Genomic DNA, 19,440 nt, shown 5'->3' with positions numbered 1-19,440 from the left:
GGAATCACGAGCTCCAGAGGGGAATCCATCTTCATGGGGGCATCGTACAATAGACGGAATTGTTTCAGTTGAACGGCTTGTAGCAGCAAGGCTGCAGAAGGAAAGCAGCTGGAGATGGCATGTGCCTATTCAAACAAGAATGACAACACATAAAAAACCCAAGAGAGATGCCAATGTTCTTTGAGGAACAAGGGCTAAAACAGACATGCTTCTTCTCTGAGATGATGAGCACTTGGCCGTGAAAAAGGTTGAGATTTTCCACAGAACAGAGCCTTGGCCAAAAGCAAGCTAGCCAGTGGTGGGATTCTAACCAGCTTCCCTACTGGTTCGGTGATCGCACACTTCACACACACGCACCCGCAGCTTTCCACACACCAGCTGAGGCTCTGCCGCGCCGATCAGCTGAGAGCATAAAGAAAAGTGCAGGAGCAGGTGGGAGGGCCAATCCTGCGCTTTTCTCTTCTTTCTCCTCTTAGCGGATCGTCGGAGCTTTTTTTTTAACTGCTGGTTTGGCCAAACAGGTAGCAATTTTTGCTACCGGTTTGGTTGAACTGGGCTGAACCGGTAGCATTTTCACCACTGAGGCTAACCTTCCATGCTGCACCCTGAATGAAGGGGTGGCCCTTCCATGGTGCCCCTCAACTCTTAAGATTTGGAATGCGGTTAAAAAGGACAGGATGAGAATATAATTTAAAAAACATTAGATTGTGCGGAAATGGACAGGTTAACATTAAAGATAAAGTATAAAGAAGATACATCATATTTTTTTTAACCTGGGATTTGTTCTACAAATGGTTAGAGGAAAAAGATGGTACCTTTTATCATATGTGGTGGTTATGCCCCGAGACCAGGAAATATTGGATTAAAATAAAGAACTGGCTGCAAGAGATGACCAAAAACCAAACTGAATTTAAATCGGAACTCTTTCTTTTGGGAATAATTCCAGACCAATACCCCCAAAAGGCTACATTTATTATTTTACATGTCTTGACAGCAGCCAGAATAGCTTTTGCACAACTATGGAAAGGAGTCAATACCACACCAGAAGATCTAGTCATACCAAAAATATTGGAGTGCGCGGAAATGGACAAGCTCACATTAGAAATGAAAGATAAGAAGAATTCTGAATACTACCTAATATGGGATAAATGATACGAGTAGCTAAAAGAGAGATATAAAGATTAGGAAAAATGGTTTATTGTAAACAAAGTAAGAGACCTTAGGAGATTGTTATTGTAGATATTTTTTATAATAAGAAATATAAAATATATGTGTTGGCTGATATGTATTATAAGACATATAAGATGTTGATATTTATAAATGTATATAATAATGATGTATATAATAAGGCACATAAGATATATGTATTTGTTGATGCCAAAACGTTGTCATAAACATGGATGAGATTTGTATTTTTGAAAAATGTAATAAAAATAATTTAAAAAAAATAAATTAGAAGCTGGAAGAATACCACTATGTACATGTAAATACTATGATCATTATTATTATTATGTATATGTAAATTGACCCAGACAATACACTGTTTACTAAGCGCTTAGGTATGTTAAAGAAAATGTATAAATAAAATTAAAAAGAAAAAAGAAAGAAAAAAGGACACAGTGTGGATCGGAACCGAATAAGGAAATTCGAGGTAGATCTTGGCTGTTCCATTTCTTTGAACAACATGCCTTTCTTTGGAAGGCTTTGGAAGTTTCATGGGTCCTAGAGATAATGCAATGGGAAACTTTAGAGATATTTCATTGTTAGCCCCATCTTTTTAAATTTTTGCCATAATAGTTTTGCTGGCGTTACGATGTCTGGATGGTTGAATATTAAAGCTTGGTAACACATAATTGAAATCAGACAAAACCTATTTGGATTTCCTCTCGGGAGAACCAAAGAATCTCAGTTATGCCTGACACCGGGAAATAGATTTAAAGGTGGGATTTTCATGCCCCCTTATTGTGATTTCTTAAAATTAATGTTTGTTCTGTCCCAAAAGAAAAGATAACCTTACTACAACATTATGGTTTGAACACACATTCAGAGGAGACCCAGAGAAATCCACTTAAATCGAAATATATCTGGCTGCCTTGGATTTCCCAGGTCCAACTCTTAAGAGCCAACAAAATTTATGTAATTCTAGATGGGACCCTGAATGAAAACTTTTATTAGTACAGAACTAAAAACGTGAAAGAGAATCAATGCATCTCTCCGTAGAGAAGCAAACCTACTCCACATCAAAGTGGTCAAGACAAGAAATAATGCACAAGACTCGTCCATCCACAAGAGAAGGAGGAGGGACTGTTAAGAGCAGTAGTAGGAATGGAGTTAATCCACGCGGGGGCACCCTGTTCCCATTAGTGTGAGTCTTTGGAAGCAAAGATAAGGGTGCCAACACAACTGCTCTATTTTAACGAGTTCTACGGATAAAATATTATGCCATAATAGGTATGAAAGAAACAATTAAGAGGCTGTCCTGAAAGTTATCAACTTATCAATTTTCTCCTCTCAAAAAAAATAGATTCTTCAACTTTTGGCTTAATTCAATAAGCTTCCCTTCCCAAACTCTTTTTAGAAACTGCACACACACACACACACACACACACACACACACACACACACACACACACACACACATAATCTTCCACATCCTATATAAAGTAACATAAAGCTAATCTCAACCTGGTTTTTTTTTTTTCAACTGTGCTAAGGTGATTGTCCATTAAAGTTTTTATTTTCTAGTAAAAGTAAAAGCAAATGACACACAATTACATTCAAAGAGCGATCTTCAACTCATGGCATGAGTTCCACATAATCTGATTTATAACTAGAATTCTTATTAATATACTTAAGTGCACAAGTGCAAATATTAATTTCAATAAGAACTGGTTAATTCTGTGCATGCTAACCCCTCATCTACTTGTATTAATAAAATGAAAACATGCACTTTATTATTATTAAATGAGTCAAAACCGTATCTTTCTAATCTCTTGTATATTTTGAATAATGCTTAAACTTAAAGGCTCATATGGGAAATTGTAGGGACCCAGGTGTAGCAAAACCATGCATGGGCCATTAATATGCGAAGAATAGTCTCCGAAAATAAAACTCTGGAGTTTGGTTATTTTGCAGCAACATTTGGAAAAAAAATACATTTGTACATTTTGCTGATGTCCCCAATTTGCAGGTTTCATTCCAAAATGATTGTTTAAGACTTTTGCAAAACTTGCATTTTGGATTATTATTGCAAACTGTGAGCAAACAAGAGGTGAAATAGAAATAAACTAAGGACATAAGGAAGCAGCAATTATATAAGAACAACAAATTCTTCTTTCTAAATTCTGGAGCTTTTACAGATGCTACCTTCATTTGTTTTCTAAAAACTCTTCATTATTACTTATTTTTTTTGGTAAAGAAAGAACAAGAGGATTCTGCATATAGAATGATACATCTAGATCCAGCTTGGGCAGGGGGTTGGACTAGATGACCTACAAGGTCCCTTCCAACTCTGTTAATCTGTTAAATAAGCTGCCATTTGCATTATTTGATTGATATTTATTCCCCTTCAAAGAAAATACATTTCATATAAATTTCCATACTTCTTCGCGGGAATTTCAGTGCAGCTTTCAGGACCACAGAGGAATCTATGATAAACCTTCACTAAACCCCAACCCAAACTAAGAAGTCATAAAACAATTCACACCACCCACTTCTAACCAGACTTCCGTCCCTTCTGCAAACATGGCAGGCTGTATTTGGCCACATAATTTAACCTAATATGTAGGTTTGAAAATATTCATACTGCACACTACTGGGTCAATCTCCAATGAATTCCTTCTCCCAAAGGTTTGAAGGACAGAGGGCAAGCTACAAATAGCTAAACAAAAAAAGTAATGAAGACACAAGCTGAAAAACAACCTTCCTATTTTCAATTTCCTAGACTTACAGTATTTCATCGGATATGTTCTCTGTAGCAGGGAGCTTCTGCATTCATTAGCTAACAAAATATCCCTTTTGTTTCATGCAATTGTTCCCTCCAAGATCTGTATTTAACATAGAGATGATTCCATGATTAAGTTCCACATTTTTACAGAACTTAGCAGAACAACACCATGTGTGAATAAAACAGGGCATACTTGATAAGGAGAAGGACTCAACAATCTTCATCAACTTGGCAGCTTCTAGATCTATACCAGGTGTCAACTCGTAAAGCATTCCTGGCCTTCTTTTGAGTTGCCATAGCCTCGAGTGGAAAACCCCGAAGAAGCAGCAAAGCAATAAAAAAAACCACCAGAAGTACATTCTACTCATACCTCACCAAGGTGTCTCCCAGGTTACTGATCCAGTTGGAGAGGCGTTGGTCACTAGAGCCTGCGAAAGTTCTCGGTTGGAGAATGTGATTTATGACACACCAGGCATGAAGATGCTCCGGTTGGAGAATGTGATTTATGACACACCGGTGGGTGGGGAACAGGGCATAGGTGCACCGTAAATTACATGAGGCAGATCTGGCTTCATTAGGGTAAGTGTCGATATGTTGCTCCTAATAAATAATTGGATTTCTTTTGAAGTTTGGCTCGAGGCTCATGATTGGATTAGGGCTTCCGTCGGAACCCTGACAGCAGGGGGATGTCAAACTCAATTTCATTGAGGGCCGCCTCAGGGCTGTGGTTGACCTCAGAGTGGGAGCAACCAGATGGGCGTGACCAACTGGGTGGGCAGTGGCTAGTTTGACGCCACTCCCCAAACTGCTGGCATGTTTTGGATTGGGTAGACCGGGCCGAAGCCACGCTAGCCCGAGATTTCCTCTTCGCGTTGGGTAGACCAGGCCTGCCCCATGGGTCTTGAGCTATGGGTCTTGAGTTTGACACCCCTGATCTGAATAGTGTGTGGGGTTCACTTCCCAGAATTCCCAGCAGTACCCCTGATGGTTGGAGAATGCTAGCACAGGGGTCTCCAACCTTAGCAACTTTATGTCTGGAGGACTTCAACTCCCAGAATTCCCCAGCCAGCAAAGCTGGCTGGGGGATTCTGGGAGTTGAAATCCTCCAGGCTTAAAGTTGTCAAGGTTGGAGACCCCTGTGCTAGCAGATGAACTCCATCCATCTGGAGCAGGGGTCTCCAACCTTGGCGACTTTAAGCCTGGTGGACTTCAACTCCCAGAATTCCCCAGACCCCTGATCTGGAAAGTGATGAAATTTGGGGAAACCAGGCGTATATAAATAGTGACAAGAAAAACGATCCCAAGAGTTTTAAGAATCTGGCTGCAATAGATTTTTTTTTTATATAGAGAATGATAAGGACAAGTACAGAAGGAAGCGTTCCCAACAAGGCCCCCTTCAACAAGGAAGCAGGAACGCTACCTCTTTCATCTTCGTGTGGGAACTTCAAAGTCTGTGTGGCTGGGGGAAAAAACATTCGATTCCAAAAATTCAGACGAAGCTTCCAGGTGGGCAGAAGTATTTTTACATTAGAACACGTACTCCCTATTTACAAGAGGAAGAGGGATATTTCTTCAGCATTGGCCTGAGGCAGGTTGGAGAAACTCAAACCCCGAATCAAAGTCCAGCGAGCTCTGCTAAAATTATGGCAAGCTTTTGATGGCGGGGTGAAATCTATAACTTGCATGGTGGGTTGGCAAGCAACTTCCTCCGTCTCCTGGCCTCTGACCGTGCTGGAACCAGGAGGACTTGAAGAGTCCTAAATAGTTAGATGCCTCCAGGCTGCTTAGAAATCAAAAAAGTCCCTGCCACTCGGTTCAGGCCCCTTGGAAAGAAGGCAAAACAATCACAATAACTTGGATTAACAGAGGGAGACAATCAAGATCAAGGGAGGTGCTAATACCACTCTATAAAGCCTTAGTAGGTCCACACCTAGAGTACTGCATCCAGTTTTGGTCACCACATTATAAAAAAGATGTTGAGACTCTAGAAAAAGTGCAGAAAAGAGCAAGCAGGATGATTAGGGGACTGGAGGATAAAACATATGAAGAACGGTTGCAGGAACTGGGCCTGGCTAGTCTAGGGAAGAGAAGTACCAGGGGAGACAGGATAGCAGTCTTCCAATATTTGAGGGGCTGCCCCAGAGAGGGGTCAAGCTATTTTCCAAGGCACCTGAAGCCAGACAAGGAATAATGCATGGAAACTGAACAAGGAGCGATTCAACCTGGAAATAAGGTTTCCAGTGCCAGCGACGCAGCCTTGTGTTCCCGCGCAGACATTTCTCGGCGGACCACCAACATTTTCTCGCAGACCACCAGTGGTCCCTGGCAACCACTGATCTAATGGACAAGAATATATTTCTCTCGACAGAGGCATCTAGCCCAGCCGACTCCTTTAAAGGATACGTAGACCAGCGGTCCCCAACCTTTGCGACTTGGCGGTCTGGCTGGGGGAGGGGGGGAAATAAGAGGGGAATCGGGTTGCGCGAGCAGAGAGATGCATGTGCACCGGTCCACTGCTTGCATGAGTGGAGCTGCATGCATGCCTGCTAGCCTGTCACTCATGTAGCCCGGTTCCGAATAGGCTAGGGCACGGTAGTGGGCTGCAGCCCGGGGGTTGGGGACCCCCGATGTAGAGGTTCATGGACCAAAGATTTAAAGAGATGCCCAAATTCCAATTTAAATGACATCTCCTGTTTTGAAACCATGAAGGTTGGTATCTGTAAAGGCAACTCTGCAGGTCCAGGGATAGAACATATCTTAGGGACAGAGGCTTTCAGCTTTAACATGCTACTAACTTTCTTGTGAGGGGCTAGAGAGATTTTCATCTGAAGAAAACAAGGTAAACGTAGCCCATAGAGGATAGCTCTACATGAACTAAAGTTCATTTAGACTGGAGGCTAAAACATACAATGAACGCTTACAGGAACTGGACATGGCTAGTCCAGTGAAGAGAAGGACCAAGGGAGACAGGAGAGCAGTCGTCCAATATTTGAGGGGCTGCCACAGAGAGGAGGAAGGGGTCAATCTATTTTCTAAAGCCTTAAAGCCTTAGTAAGGCCACACCTAGAATCCTGCATCCAGTTTTGGTCACCACACTATAAAAAAGATGTTGAGACTCTAGAAAGAGTCCAGAGAAGAGCAACCAGGATGATGAGGGGACTGGAGACTAAAACATACGATGAACGGTTACAGGAACCAGGCATGGCTAGTCTAGGGAAGAAAAGGACCAGGGGAGACAGGATAGCATCTTCCAGTATTTGAGGGGCTGCCCCAGAGAGGAGGGAGTCAAGCTATTTTCTAAAGCACCTGAAGGCCAGACAAGGAATAATGGATGGAAACTGATCAAGGAGAGATTCAACCTGGAAATAAGGAGGAATTTTCTGACAGGGAGAACAATCAACCCATGGAACAGAAGTTGCCTTCAGAAGTTGTGGGAGCTCCATCACTGGAGGCTTTCAAGAAGAACTTGGACAGCCATTGGTCAGAAGTGGTGTAGGGTCTCCTGCTTGGGTGGGAGGTTGGACTAGATGACCTACAAGGTCCCTTCCAACTCTGTTAATCTGTTCTAACTCACCCTAAGAAAACCTTCTATGGTGATACTAAGTCATGGAACAATGTCTATCCTTACTACTACACAAACCCCAGAAATCTTGAGAAATAAGGAAGTTACACTTCTTGCTGACCAAACTGATGTGCAGAGGCCACTAACTACCTAAATTGTTTTCTTACTCCTGGCTGGATTTATGTTTGCTTTTTTAAAAACTTGTGCTGATTTTTTTCCCCACAGCTGCCAAGGCCTGGAGAACCCTACCTAGTAAATTAAATGTTGCCCAATCGTGCGAAACACAACTGCGTTTAGAAACAAAATAATAGGAAGATAACTGATGAAGAGACGTTGCTAAGAAGCTCGGTAAGCGACCACAATTCTCTTCTTGCTCACATTTAATTGCAAATAAATGAAAACCAGGAAAACTCCCGGGGTGGCCTAGGAGAGGCTCCAACAGGTGGGGAAACCCTGAGGAATCTCAAGAGCTCTTTTACAATCCAGCACGGAGAATGATTCAGAAGCGAAGGTCATCCCACAAAGCTCTCTTAACCAGCGTAGTTGTAACATATTTTGTAAGGGCTTGAAGGCCTTTCATGGAGAGGCCAAGAGGGATTTGGGGGTGGCAGGGTGGGTGGGTGGGTTTAAAAATAAAACCGACGCATCTCCTGAGTCGATTCCAATTTCAAAAATGGTCTTTCAAGCCTAATCAGGACTCGGCATTTCGTTCCATAAGGGACTATTAGTCTGCAACTGAGCCCAAGCTTGTAGTAGCAGGGACCTTCAAAGTGAGACACCCGTGTTTCCCCAAAAATAAGACCCTGCCTTATATATATATATATTTTTAACCACCAAAAAAGGCACCAGGTCTTATTTTCGGGGGAAGTTATCCACTGACTAACTCACTAGCTGTTTTTTTCGGGGTCAAAAAAAAAAAAAAAAGAAGGCCCGGCCTTATTTTGTGCAAAACACGGTATCAATAGGTTGCCATAGAAAAACCTATTAGCCCAAACAAAACAAAAAGGTGCTTCATTAAATCGGTCATGATTCCAATCCAGAAAGAAGAAGAAAAAAGGAAAGTATTCCAAATGATAGGTTTTTTAAAAAGCCCACACACTTTGTTTGCTGTCCAGATAGGTGGGTAGATCTCTCTCTCTCTCTCTCCCCCCCTCTCTCCCTCCATCTCCCTTCCTCTCCCCCTCCCTCTGTCTCCCTTCCATTCCTCTCTCCCGCTCTCTCCCTCCCTCTCTCTCTCTCTCCCCCTCTCCTTCCCTCTGACTCTCTCCCTCTCCCTCCCCCTCCCTCCCTCTCCCTCCCTCACTTCCTCTCCTCTTCTCACTCCCTCCCTCCCACTGTCTCTCTCTCCCCTCCCTCCCCTCTTCCCTCTCCCCCTCCCTTCCTCTCTCTTTTCTCCCCGTCCCTCCCTCCTTCCCACTCCGTCTCCCCTTCCATCCCTCTCTCTCCCTTTCCTTCCCATTCTCTCCTCCCTCCCTCTCCCTCACTCTCCTCTCTCCCTCCTCCTCTCCCTCCCTCTCTTTTCTCCCCTCCCGTCCCTCCCTCTCCCTCCCTCTCTCCCTCTCTCTCACCCCCACTGTCTCTCTCCCTCCCCTCCCCCTCCCTCCCTTCCTCTCCCTCCCTTCCTCTCTCTCTCCCCTCTCCTTCCGTCTGACTCTCTCCCTCTGTCTCCCCCTCCCTCCCTCTCTCTCTCTCCCTCCCTCCCTCTGTCTCCCCCCCTCCCTCCCTCTGTCTCTCCCTCCCTCTGTCCCTCTCCCTCTATCTCCCTCCCTCCCCCTCCCTTCCTCTCTTTCTCTCCCCGTCCCTCCCTCCTTCCCACTCCGTCTCCCCCTTCCATCCCTCTCTCTCCCTTTCCTTCCCTCTCTCCCTCCCCCTCCCTCTGTCTCCCCCTCCCTCCCCTCTAGTGGATTTCTGTCCACATTGAGGACAATTTAGTTTTCTTTTAATCAAAAGAGGAAAGAGGAACCTGGAAGGGTATTTCTAGAGAATATCCTTGTTAGTTGGGAGGGGAAAAAAATACCTCTGAGGTAAAATATAAACCAGGCACCCCAGAACTAAATCTCTTCTTGAGTATCTTATCTGCTCGTGGAAGTTCTCCCCCATTTTTTTTTTTTTTACTTAATTTACATCCCGCCTTTCTTTCTATCTGTTGAACACTCAAGGTAGCTGACAGCATACAAAAGGAACAATTAAATGCACTAATTGTGCAATTGTTAGAATAGTTTAAAAGCCTCCCTGAAGAGATGTGTCTTATTGCAAAGAAAACAGCTTTGGCCAAAAATCTGCCTTCTTAAAATCAGCCCCCCACCCCCCCAACACACACACACTTTGGTGGCTCCTGAGATCGTCTTCCTATTGAATGTCCCAAAGATGCTTTTTTTGGTTTTTCCTTGAAGACGTTTCCCTTCTCATCCAAGAAGCTTCTTCGGTTCTTAACGAATGGTGGGGAAGGGAAAGATTTATGTTCCTTGCAGCCATCCTTCCACAAATTCCATAAACATAAACCTTCCCGTTTGCCACCATTCCGTCAGAACTGAAGAAGCTTCTTGGATGAGAAGGAAAACAATTTCTAGCAAAACAAGGGAAGTCCGGTTGCCTTTGGGACAATCAGGATGACCGAGAATCTCCACAGGCATTTTCCCAATAAATGGTTCTCCCCCCTAGACTTCTCCAGGCTGGCCTGTCACCGAAAGCCCCAATCCAAGAGACAGGCAACCCCAACGAGTCGATTCCGTTGTCCGGGAATGGGATGAAGGCCCTTTAAACAGGTCTCTTCTTTGCGTTTTTATCCAGAAAAACCAAGGCATGGGAAGCAGTGGGATTTAGCCGGTTCGGCCCGGTTTGGACGAACTGGGTGTTAAAATTTACATCTGGTTCGCTGAACCGGTAATTGAATCGACCGGCTGGCCCCGCGCACCATGCCCCATCCTCCTCGGAGTCTCCACGCAGCCCGTTTTGGATGCAGGTAGGTGCAGGGTGCGCATGGAGGCTCTGGGAAGATGAAAAATGGGACTCCAGGAAGTCCGGAAACGGGCCTGTTTTCGGCTTCCAGAGGCCCTTTGGAGCCCGGGGGAGGCTGTTTTCACCCTCCCCATCCTGAGGGATGCCTCCGGACTCTGGGGAAGGTGAAAAACGGCCCTCCCAATAGGCCACGCCCACCCAGCAACCAGGCGGAGAACCGGTTGCTGGGATTTTTGTATTGCACCCCTGGGCACAGCCTTCCCGTACGGGCTGCAGACTTGGCAAACGGTCTCACCTCTTAGAAAATACTGAAGTGGGAAAGAACAGATGGAGAGATTCCCGCTCTGTAACACGATCCTGGGCAGAACAAAATCTAAAACTTAATGAGGTTTGAAAAAAAAAAAAAGAGAGAGAGAGAGACCGGGAGGAGGGAGAAAGAATGCCAGATGGGGGCGGCACTGGAGCCTTTTGGACCTGACCTTCTCCTTTGCTCTGATCTCAAAGCCTTTTGGAAGGATCTGATCTGGTGGCTTCCGGCAGGATTACACACTCTTCTTTGTTTAAGCTAAATCCACCGCCTCCTGCCCCCAAGGGATTGTGATCCCATTTCTAACACTGTGTTAAAAAACTATCTGGGTAGGGTCAGCCTGAGTTTGATGACTCCCATGACCGTAAACCTTGTGGTCTGGAACTTATGGGAATGGTAGTTCAGTAGTTTGGAACACCAACTGTGAAACTGCTACAACGTCCTACCTGTCAATGAACTACTTCAGCTTCAACCAGAATAACACACGGGCAAACAGTAGATGCAAACTCAAAGTAAACCGCTCCAAACTCGATTGCAGAAAATGCGATTTCAGATCAACGCCTGGAACTCATTCCCTGACTCTGTTGTTACATCCTCAAAACTTTAATAGAATAGAATTCTTTATTGGCCAAGTGTGATTGGACACACAATCTTGGTGCAAATGCTCTCAGTGTACATAAAAAGAAAAGATACATTCATCACAAAGTGCAACACTTAATGATAGTCATAGGGTACAATAAGCAATCAAATCATACTAGGAAACAGTCAATATAAATCGTAAGGATACAAGCGACAAAGTTACAGTCATACAGTCACAAGTGGGAGGGGATAGGTGATACAGAGTGATGAGAAGATTAATAGTAATAGTAATGCAGACTTTGTAAATAGTTGGACAGTGTTGAGGGAATTATTTGTTTAGCAGAGTGATGGCATTTGGGAAAAAACTATCCTTGTGTCTCGTTGTTCTGGTGTGCAGGGCTCTATAGTGTCGTTTTGAGGATAAGAGTTGAAATAAGTTTATGTCCAGGATGTGAGGGGTCTGTAGATATTTTCACAGCCCCTTTTTGACTTGTGCAGTATATAGTTCCTCAATGGAAGGCAGGTTGGTAGTACTTGTTTTTTCTGCAGTCCTGATTAATCTCTGAAGTCTGTGTCTGTCTTGTTCTAACCCTAACCTTAACCCTAACCTTAAGCTGTCTACCGTGGACCTCACTCCCTTCCTAAGAGCTCTGTAAGGGGGCGTGCAGAAGCGCACCGTCCCTGTCCTACTGTTCCCATTTATCCATTTATTCGTACTCATTTATTATGTATATACTTATACCAGTTTATACTTATATATTATGTTCATACTTATGTGTTTTCTCATACATGCTTGACAAACTAACTAACTAACTAACTAACTGACTGACTGACTGACTGACTGACTGACTAAAATAAAATAAATAAATTGTGCCTCCCCCTTGTAGAGAAAGGCTAAATCTTGGCTCAACTAATTCTCTTTTAACACTCTGCTTCTTCCTTCAAGAAGCATCTACCCAGATAGTTTTAACACAGTGTTAGAAATGGGAGCACAATTCCTTGGGGAGGGGTTTTAGCTTAAATCAGGGGTGTGAAACTCAAGGCCTAAGGGCTGAATTTTGGCCTGCAGGGTGCTTAGATCTGGCCCGCAGTGCCGGCCTGGAAACAGCAAAGGACTGGCCCGCAGTGCCTCCGTTTTTTTGCTGATAGAGGGCTAGCAAAACAAACTTTTTTAAAAAAAGAGAGAGAAATGTTTCCCCTTTTGCATTTGAGCATGAAAGAAGGGACAGGAAAGGAAAAAGGGAAAGAGGAAAGACAAAGAAAAAGAAGGAAAGATGGAAGGAAAAATAAGGAAAGAGAGAATGAAGAGGGAAGGAAAAAAGAAGAAAAGGAAGGAAGGAAGGAAGGGACAATTCTTGTTTATTCAGACTTTTCCTAAAATCAATTTTTGGTTACATTTTCTTTGTGTCTTTATGGTTTACAGAACTGGATTTTCCAGTGTCTAAATCAGGAGCGTCCAATTGTGGCAATTTTAAGACCTGTGGACTTCAACTCCTAGAATTCCTCAGACAGCAATGCTTTTAAATGCTTTTAGACGCTTTTAATATTCCATATTATTGCTGTTATAATATACTCTCTTTTACTCTTGAAAAATTGCTCTTTGCAAAATGTTAATAATGTGTTGATTATTTTGCGATAGTCACCTAAATGTTATTTGTAAAAAAAAAAAAAGTGACGCAGAACATGTTAAAAGCAACATTAAAGAAACAGGTGTGTTTAGGTGTGTGAGAGGAAAGAACCTTGAAATCACGTTTGGAGAAGAGCATAACTACTGCCACAATAAAAAAATAAAGAATTTTGCATGTATTCTAGCAATTGCATCATTCCTGGGGTTGAAAAGCAATCAACATATAAAATATTAGTCTTTTGAAATAAGCATTAAAATTACACATTGGACAACTCCAAGCTTCCATCGATCTGTGTGTTTGTGTCACCTCCGATCATGAGGTAACATAACGAACAGTTCAATACAAGTAATCCTTGACTTAATGACCAGTTTCTGTTGCTAACCGAGACAGTTATTAAGTGGACTTTGCCACCTTTTACATTTCTTGCCACAGTTAAGTGAATCACTGCAGTTCTTAAGTTAGTTGTCAACTCACAAAACATTTTGTATACACGTTTTATAGTTGACAACAGAAAGAAGAGGGGGGAGTTTCAAACAGCAGGCAGCAGTGTGGAATTGAAAGTACATTCCATTCATATTTTCTTCAAAGACTGATTAGATGACTGAAGCTTCTGCGCCGTAAAAATCGAATTGGAGAGCATGATTGATGACTCTTGGCTGTGGATGTTTTTCGTTGGATGATATACCTAGAGGGGTGGGGTGGGGAAAGCAGGATCAAGGGTGACAGTGAATTACGTATCTCAGAGTTGGCTATGCCCAGGTAAATGCCGGACGTAGAATGTTACCTTCAAATAAAAATCTTTTTTAGTTTTGGGAGTGTGGCTCGAAGCTCATGATTTAATTGGAGTAAGTGCCGGAATCCTGACATTAGTAACACGGTTGTTAAGTGAGTCTGGCTTCCACATGGACTTTGTTTGCTAGAAGCTCGCAAAAGGAGATCACGTAACTCTGGGACATTGCAACCATATGAGTCAGTTGCCAAGCCTCTGAATTTTGGTCATGTTCAGGATGCTGCAATGGTCTACGGGTGAAAAATGGTCATGCCACTTTTGTCAGGATTCCAGTGATCGCCCTAATTAAATCATGAGCCTTGAGCCAAACTTCAAAAAACTTCAAAGAGTTAATTAGAATGCGACATACTGGCACGACCTGCATGCAGCCGATTCTGGCATACGTAATTATAGTCACCTCTGATCCAGCTTCCCCCCCCCCCCCCCCGCTTGGTGTGCCATAAATCAGTTTCTCCAATTAAGCAGGCACACGGGCTAGGTGTCATCCATCATATTCTCCAATTAAAGTTTTTCCCGGGCAAAAACTTCAGTAGCTTAGCTACATTTTTTTTTTTAATTTAAAAAAGCTTTTATTGAAATTAAAATAAAAACATATCTATAAAAAGAAAATAAGTTGGTGCAATTATACTTTAACAAAATCTGCCGCATACAAAGAAAATCAATACAAGATGTTTTACCATTGGCATTTAGCCCCAACAAGGCTTGCAAAGATGTATCCCAACCTAACTGTTGGAAACAAATGCAAGGTACTTTTTTCCATGTCTGGTGGCTATGCCCGGAAATTAAAAAACACTGGATCAAAATACGTACAAAAATGGCTAAACGAAATCATCCACTGTCGAATAGAGTTGAATTGTTCCTCCTGGGGATTACTAAGAGTAAATACCCCCAAAAGATTAAATATTTGACTATACATATTATTACGGCAGCAAGAATTGCACTAGCACCAGCCTGGAAAATGTCTCATATACAGTCAGATTGTTTAATAATCCGGAAAATTTTCGAATGTGCAGAAATGGGTAGACTCACCATAGAACTGAATAACAAGGAAGACTCGGAGTATTATGCAACTTGGAAACAACTGGTATCAACGGATAGACAGTAGAAATATGAAAGGTATAGGTTAAAAATAAGTTAAAATTATTTTTTTTCTTTTCTCTCGTGTTGTATTTGTATATGATTAATGAATTGGATGAACATTTGGAATGTATGAATATAGCCAAGATTTATTTTTGTACTGTCTGAGAACGATGGTGAATTGTGGCTACAATCTTTTTAAAGATAACGTTGGAATGTGCTTCTAAGTTCATTTGCTGTATGCTTCTCCAGTCTCCCACACCCCTCTTTCTTATGGCAACTTGGAAACAAGGGTAGGAATGTTTTACACATTGACAACTTCTTTTAGTGCTGTTGTTAACTATGACAGTCACTAAACGAACTGTTGTTAAGTCAAGGACCACCTGTAGAAAAGTTTAAAAAAAACAAAAACTGAACCGTTTTTTTTTTTTTAGCGTACACTTAGGAAAACAAAAGCCAAAGATGGGAAAAGAGATGACAGCCCCTCCACCTTACCTGTGCTCGGATCAGAGATTCAAAACTGGGCTTGAAATAATCGATGCGGCTGCTATAAAACTTGGGCATCTCTTCCAGAAGTTGCTTGTTCTTGGCCTCAAAGTCATCCTTCACTGGCCTCAGTTCTTCTCGGGCCTGGAGGAACCAAAAAAAGAAGTGTGTGAAGAGGAGGAGGAGGAGATCTCAAAATGTTGTCCTCCTGGGTTAGGTCCTTCTGTGCTGGGCATAAATTGATCCCCATCTATACCCCACCAAACTCAATTTCATTGAGGGCTGTATCGGGGCTGGGATTGACCTTGGGGGGGGGGGCAGACAGGCATGGCTGACTGGGTGGGGGCCTGGCCAACTGGGGATGCGTGGCCATCTTGACCACCACTCCCCCAAACTGCTGGCATGTTTCCTCTTTGCATTGGGTAGACCGGGCTGAAGATACGCTGGCTCAATCTTTTCACAACTTATCCAGCCCGCGGGCCTTGAGTTTGACACCCCTGATCTGGAATGACTCTCAGAGACCCAAAACACCCATCTCTGACCTGTTGTCCACCAGACAGGTCTGTGATGGCGAACCTATGGCATGGGTGCCACAGGTGGCACGCAGAGCCATTTGTATGGGCATGCGCGCCCCAGCCAAACTAACCTGCACTCTGCATGTGCACGCCTCCCAGCTGATTTTCGGCCCGTTTTTTGGCCGTTTTCACCCTCCTCTGGGCGCGAGGGAAGCCTCTGCAGCCTTTGGAGGCCGAAAAACGGGCCCATTTTCAGCACTTCTGATATTTCTGGAAATACCAGAAGTGCTGAAACGGGGCCGTTTTTTCGGCCTCCAAAGGCTGCAGAGGCTTCCCTCGAGCCCATGGAAGGGCGAAAACAGGCACTTCCGGTATTTCAGGAAGGCCCGTTTTTCAGCCTCCCGAGGCTGCAGGGGCTTCCCTTGAGCCTCCGGGAGGGTGAAAAAGGCCTCAAACGGGCCAAAAATCAGCTGGGAGGCGTGCGCAGGCACAGTGCAGGTAAGGGGGTGGGTGGTGGTGGTGTTGCGCGCGCATGAGCAGGTGGGGCAGGGCGCATTGCATTGTGGGTGCCGGCGCACGCGCTTTCAGCACACCACAACAAAAAGGTTAACCATCACTGAGATAGGCATTCCCAGCTAGTAGACCTCCGAAGGACTTTCATTCTGCCTCACACAAGCGTTTAGTACCAATATTGAACTACTGAGGAAATAATCCAAAGTATTATGTTACTGCAGTGTGACTGTTGTGCAGATGACAAGATAGTCCTAAAGTTTCCATCTAAATTCTGAGGAATGCTGTAGAGCAGTGATCCCCAACCTTTTTTATGCCGCGGCCCGGTACCGGCATCAGCTGGGCGCCGCGGCCCGGTACCGGCATCAGCTGGGCGCCGCCATCAGCTGGGCGCCGCCATCTTTTTGATGAAAAAGTGCTTCCGGTGAGCTTTCTACGGGAAAAGCTCACCGGAAGCACTTTTTCATCAAAAAGATGGCGGCGCCAACAGCAAACCAGCGGCCCGGTAGGACTTGTTCCACGGACCGGCACCGGTCCGCGGACTGGTGGTTGGGGACCCCTGCTGTAGAGTTTCCCAACCTTTCCGGATTGGCGGCCTGGAGTGGTGGTGGGCGGGTGGTGAAGAAAGGGTGGTTTTGTGGGAGGGGCAGGTGTGCGCAAGCTCCGTTCTCCTGTGCAGGGCAACCAAAGGAGGCTCAGCCAATCAGCCTGGACTTGGGAGGCAGAGAAGAGATGGGGGCGGGGCCAGTCAGAGGCAGTATTTGCCGGTTCTCCAAACTCCTCAACATTTCTGCTACAGGTTCTCCAGAACTGGTCAGAACCTGCTGAATACCACCTCTGTCGCAAGCTCTGTGAATGCTCTTTAATACCTGGTGTAACTTGGACAAGATGGGGCCTGTCTTCTCTTTTTCTTCATACTTCTCCACCTTGGATTGCAGCCGTTTGTAATCTTGCAGGACTTGTTCGCGACGCTTTACCGCCATATTTAGACTGGGGAAGACACCGCTGAATCTGTGGGGATTTTAAAAAAAACAATTTTGATATTCTCCATATCGTACAGTATTTAGGTTAATTCTTCACTGAGAACTTTTTTTTTTCTTGAGGAACAAAAGCTGGATGCAAATTATTATTATTATTATTGTTGTTGTTGTTGTTGTTATTTTACTACAGAGAAATAAGCTTTTCCTCTTATTCTTTCTCTCCTAGGATCTCAGGCACTGGGAGTAATCTATGCTCTTCACTCTGTTGGAAGTTATAACCCACCCCACTCCTAGGAAAATGAAATATTTTAGAATATATTAAAAAAGGCAGAATATTTCCCCCAAAAGAGAAGTAGAAACTCAGAAGCAGAAACTCACCTCAGAAGCAGAAGCTCCCCCCCCCACCTTTGTTAATGGGCACGCCATTAAGGCCTGCCCCAGGGTATTCTACATAACAAAGCCCTCTACCCATCTTACCACATGGCCTGGGACGATTCAGGTGAAGCCATGTGGTCCAGACAAAGCCTACAAAAGTTACCTAAGACCCCCATCCCTATTAGTCTGACAGCCAACGGGATACATTTCTTACACAGGAACAAGAAACACTAAGGTGTGGCCCAACAGAGGGAATAAAACTTAAAGGTCTCTCAGCATCCCTCCTTTTCCTTCACCCAACATTGAAGTATGTGATCGTCCTTTTCACTTTGGAGCTCCAAGCCATGTGGTCCTGTCCACCATTAAACCATCTTTCCAAACAGCCTCCATGTTTTCAAGTGTGTTTCTTCCCCACTTGGAACTGAACCCAGAAGGACATTTCTTCCAACAACTCTTACGCATAAAACCACCTAGTTGAGATACTAGTTGGCTCAAGCTGACTTACAGGAAACCTGGATGCCAATCAGGGGTTTTAAGCCACATGTTTCCAGCGTGATCCAGAGCTTTGTTGAATACTCTACACAGTGTGTTGCCTCTCAGGATAAACGAAAGAACCACAGCGTGGATATTTATCTGGCACTGAAAAATTTCCTGCCACTGTGAAGCTTCGCCATCGACGTTTTCCCAAATCGCGTGGATGTTTCCCACAAGCAGGCACATCTCAATCGCACCCATATTTTGACAAGTCGGTTCAGGAAACGGTGGCGCTCTGCTCCAGCCACAAAATCAAATCAAGGGCTATTTCAGAATGCCTTTTGTTTTGGTGTTGAATATCCTCCAACCCCATCAATGACCATCAAAGGCACATGTTTTTTTCCTTTCTGCAACCGTTTCTTTTATAACACATGTTATAAAGCAAAAAGGCAAGATAACATACAAACCGCAAAGAATGTCATTTTAAATAGGTTAGGAGCCTTAAAAAAAAAGAAAAGAAAAGAAAACCAGCCAGGCTGTGAACGAAGCACTCTTGTCCCTAAGAAAGCATAGCAGATCGTAAATATTAATCTTGCCTCATTCAGGGATGGGGCCTTCATTGTTTGTTCAGGGAGGGACACTCATCCCCGACACAATGAGCTATTAAGCACTTCAGCCCATTAACTGCAACAGGAGCTAGATTAATAATCCTTGCATAATTCTGGAATGGATCCCCGCTGGATGCAGAGGTGGCAAGAGAAGTACAAATAAGTTATGGCTGTTGAAACCTCCAAAAAAAAAAAAAAAAAAAGGATCTCAGTCAACTTTTCTCAACTTCAAATCTTTCCAACTACGGTTTCCATTAACGCACTGAGCATGGCCATAAGTTTAGTTTAGTTTACTTTATTGTCACTGCACCTTGTACAACGAAATTAAACGCCACCTTCAGTATACATTATGACTATGAAAATAAACACAAACACACATCCTTCACACTGAATTGAAAACCCCCGATATAGATAGACAGAATAGAGTAGAGTAGAGTAGAGTAGAGTAGAGTAGAGTAGAGTAGAGTAGAATAGAATTCTTTATTGGCCAAGTGTGATTGCACACACGAGGAATTCTTGGTGCAAATGCTCTCAGTATACATAAAAGAAAAGATACATTCGTCAAGAGTCAAGAATCAAGAATCATCAGATACAACACTTAATAATAGTCATAGGGTACAATAAGTAATCAAATCATACTAGGAA

General features: G+C 43.7%; 1 protein-coding gene and 1 long non-coding RNA gene across 4 annotated transcripts in view; both read right to left on the bottom strand.

The window, feature by feature from the left end:
- The window catches only part of LOC148130016 (uncharacterized), a 333,127-nt gene that overhangs the window by 71,290 nt on the left and 242,397 nt on the right, over positions 1-19,440 (bottom strand). The window lies entirely within an intron of this gene.
- Positions 1-19,440, bottom strand: part of BIN3 (bridging integrator 3) — a 128,362-nt gene that overhangs the window by 8,339 nt on the left and 100,583 nt on the right. For all 3 annotated transcript variants that reach the window (XR_015750299.1, XM_087969656.1, XM_087969657.1), the window contains 2 exons: positions 17,228-17,369; positions 15,343-15,477 (listed from right to left, as the gene is read on the bottom strand). Coding sequence is in view for 2 of the 3 variants with exons in the window: in XM_087969656.1 (XP_087825782.1) it covers positions 15,343-15,477; positions 17,228-17,369 (277 nt within the window). In the remaining variant the exon portion in view is untranslated. The remainder of the gene's footprint in view (positions 1-15,342; positions 15,478-17,227; positions 17,370-19,440) is intronic.

The sequence above is a fragment of the Notechis scutatus genome, chromosome 7 (genome assembly GCF_049901735.1).
Source record: "Notechis scutatus isolate UNSWTSFEM ecotype Mainland chromosome 7, rNotScu1.2, whole genome shotgun sequence".
In the NCBI taxonomy this organism is placed as follows: Eukaryota; Metazoa; Chordata; class Lepidosauria; order Squamata; family Elapidae; genus Notechis; species Notechis scutatus.
The sequence above is the reverse complement of the archived record's forward strand: the minus strand, read 5'-3'. Positions and strand labels throughout refer to the sequence as shown.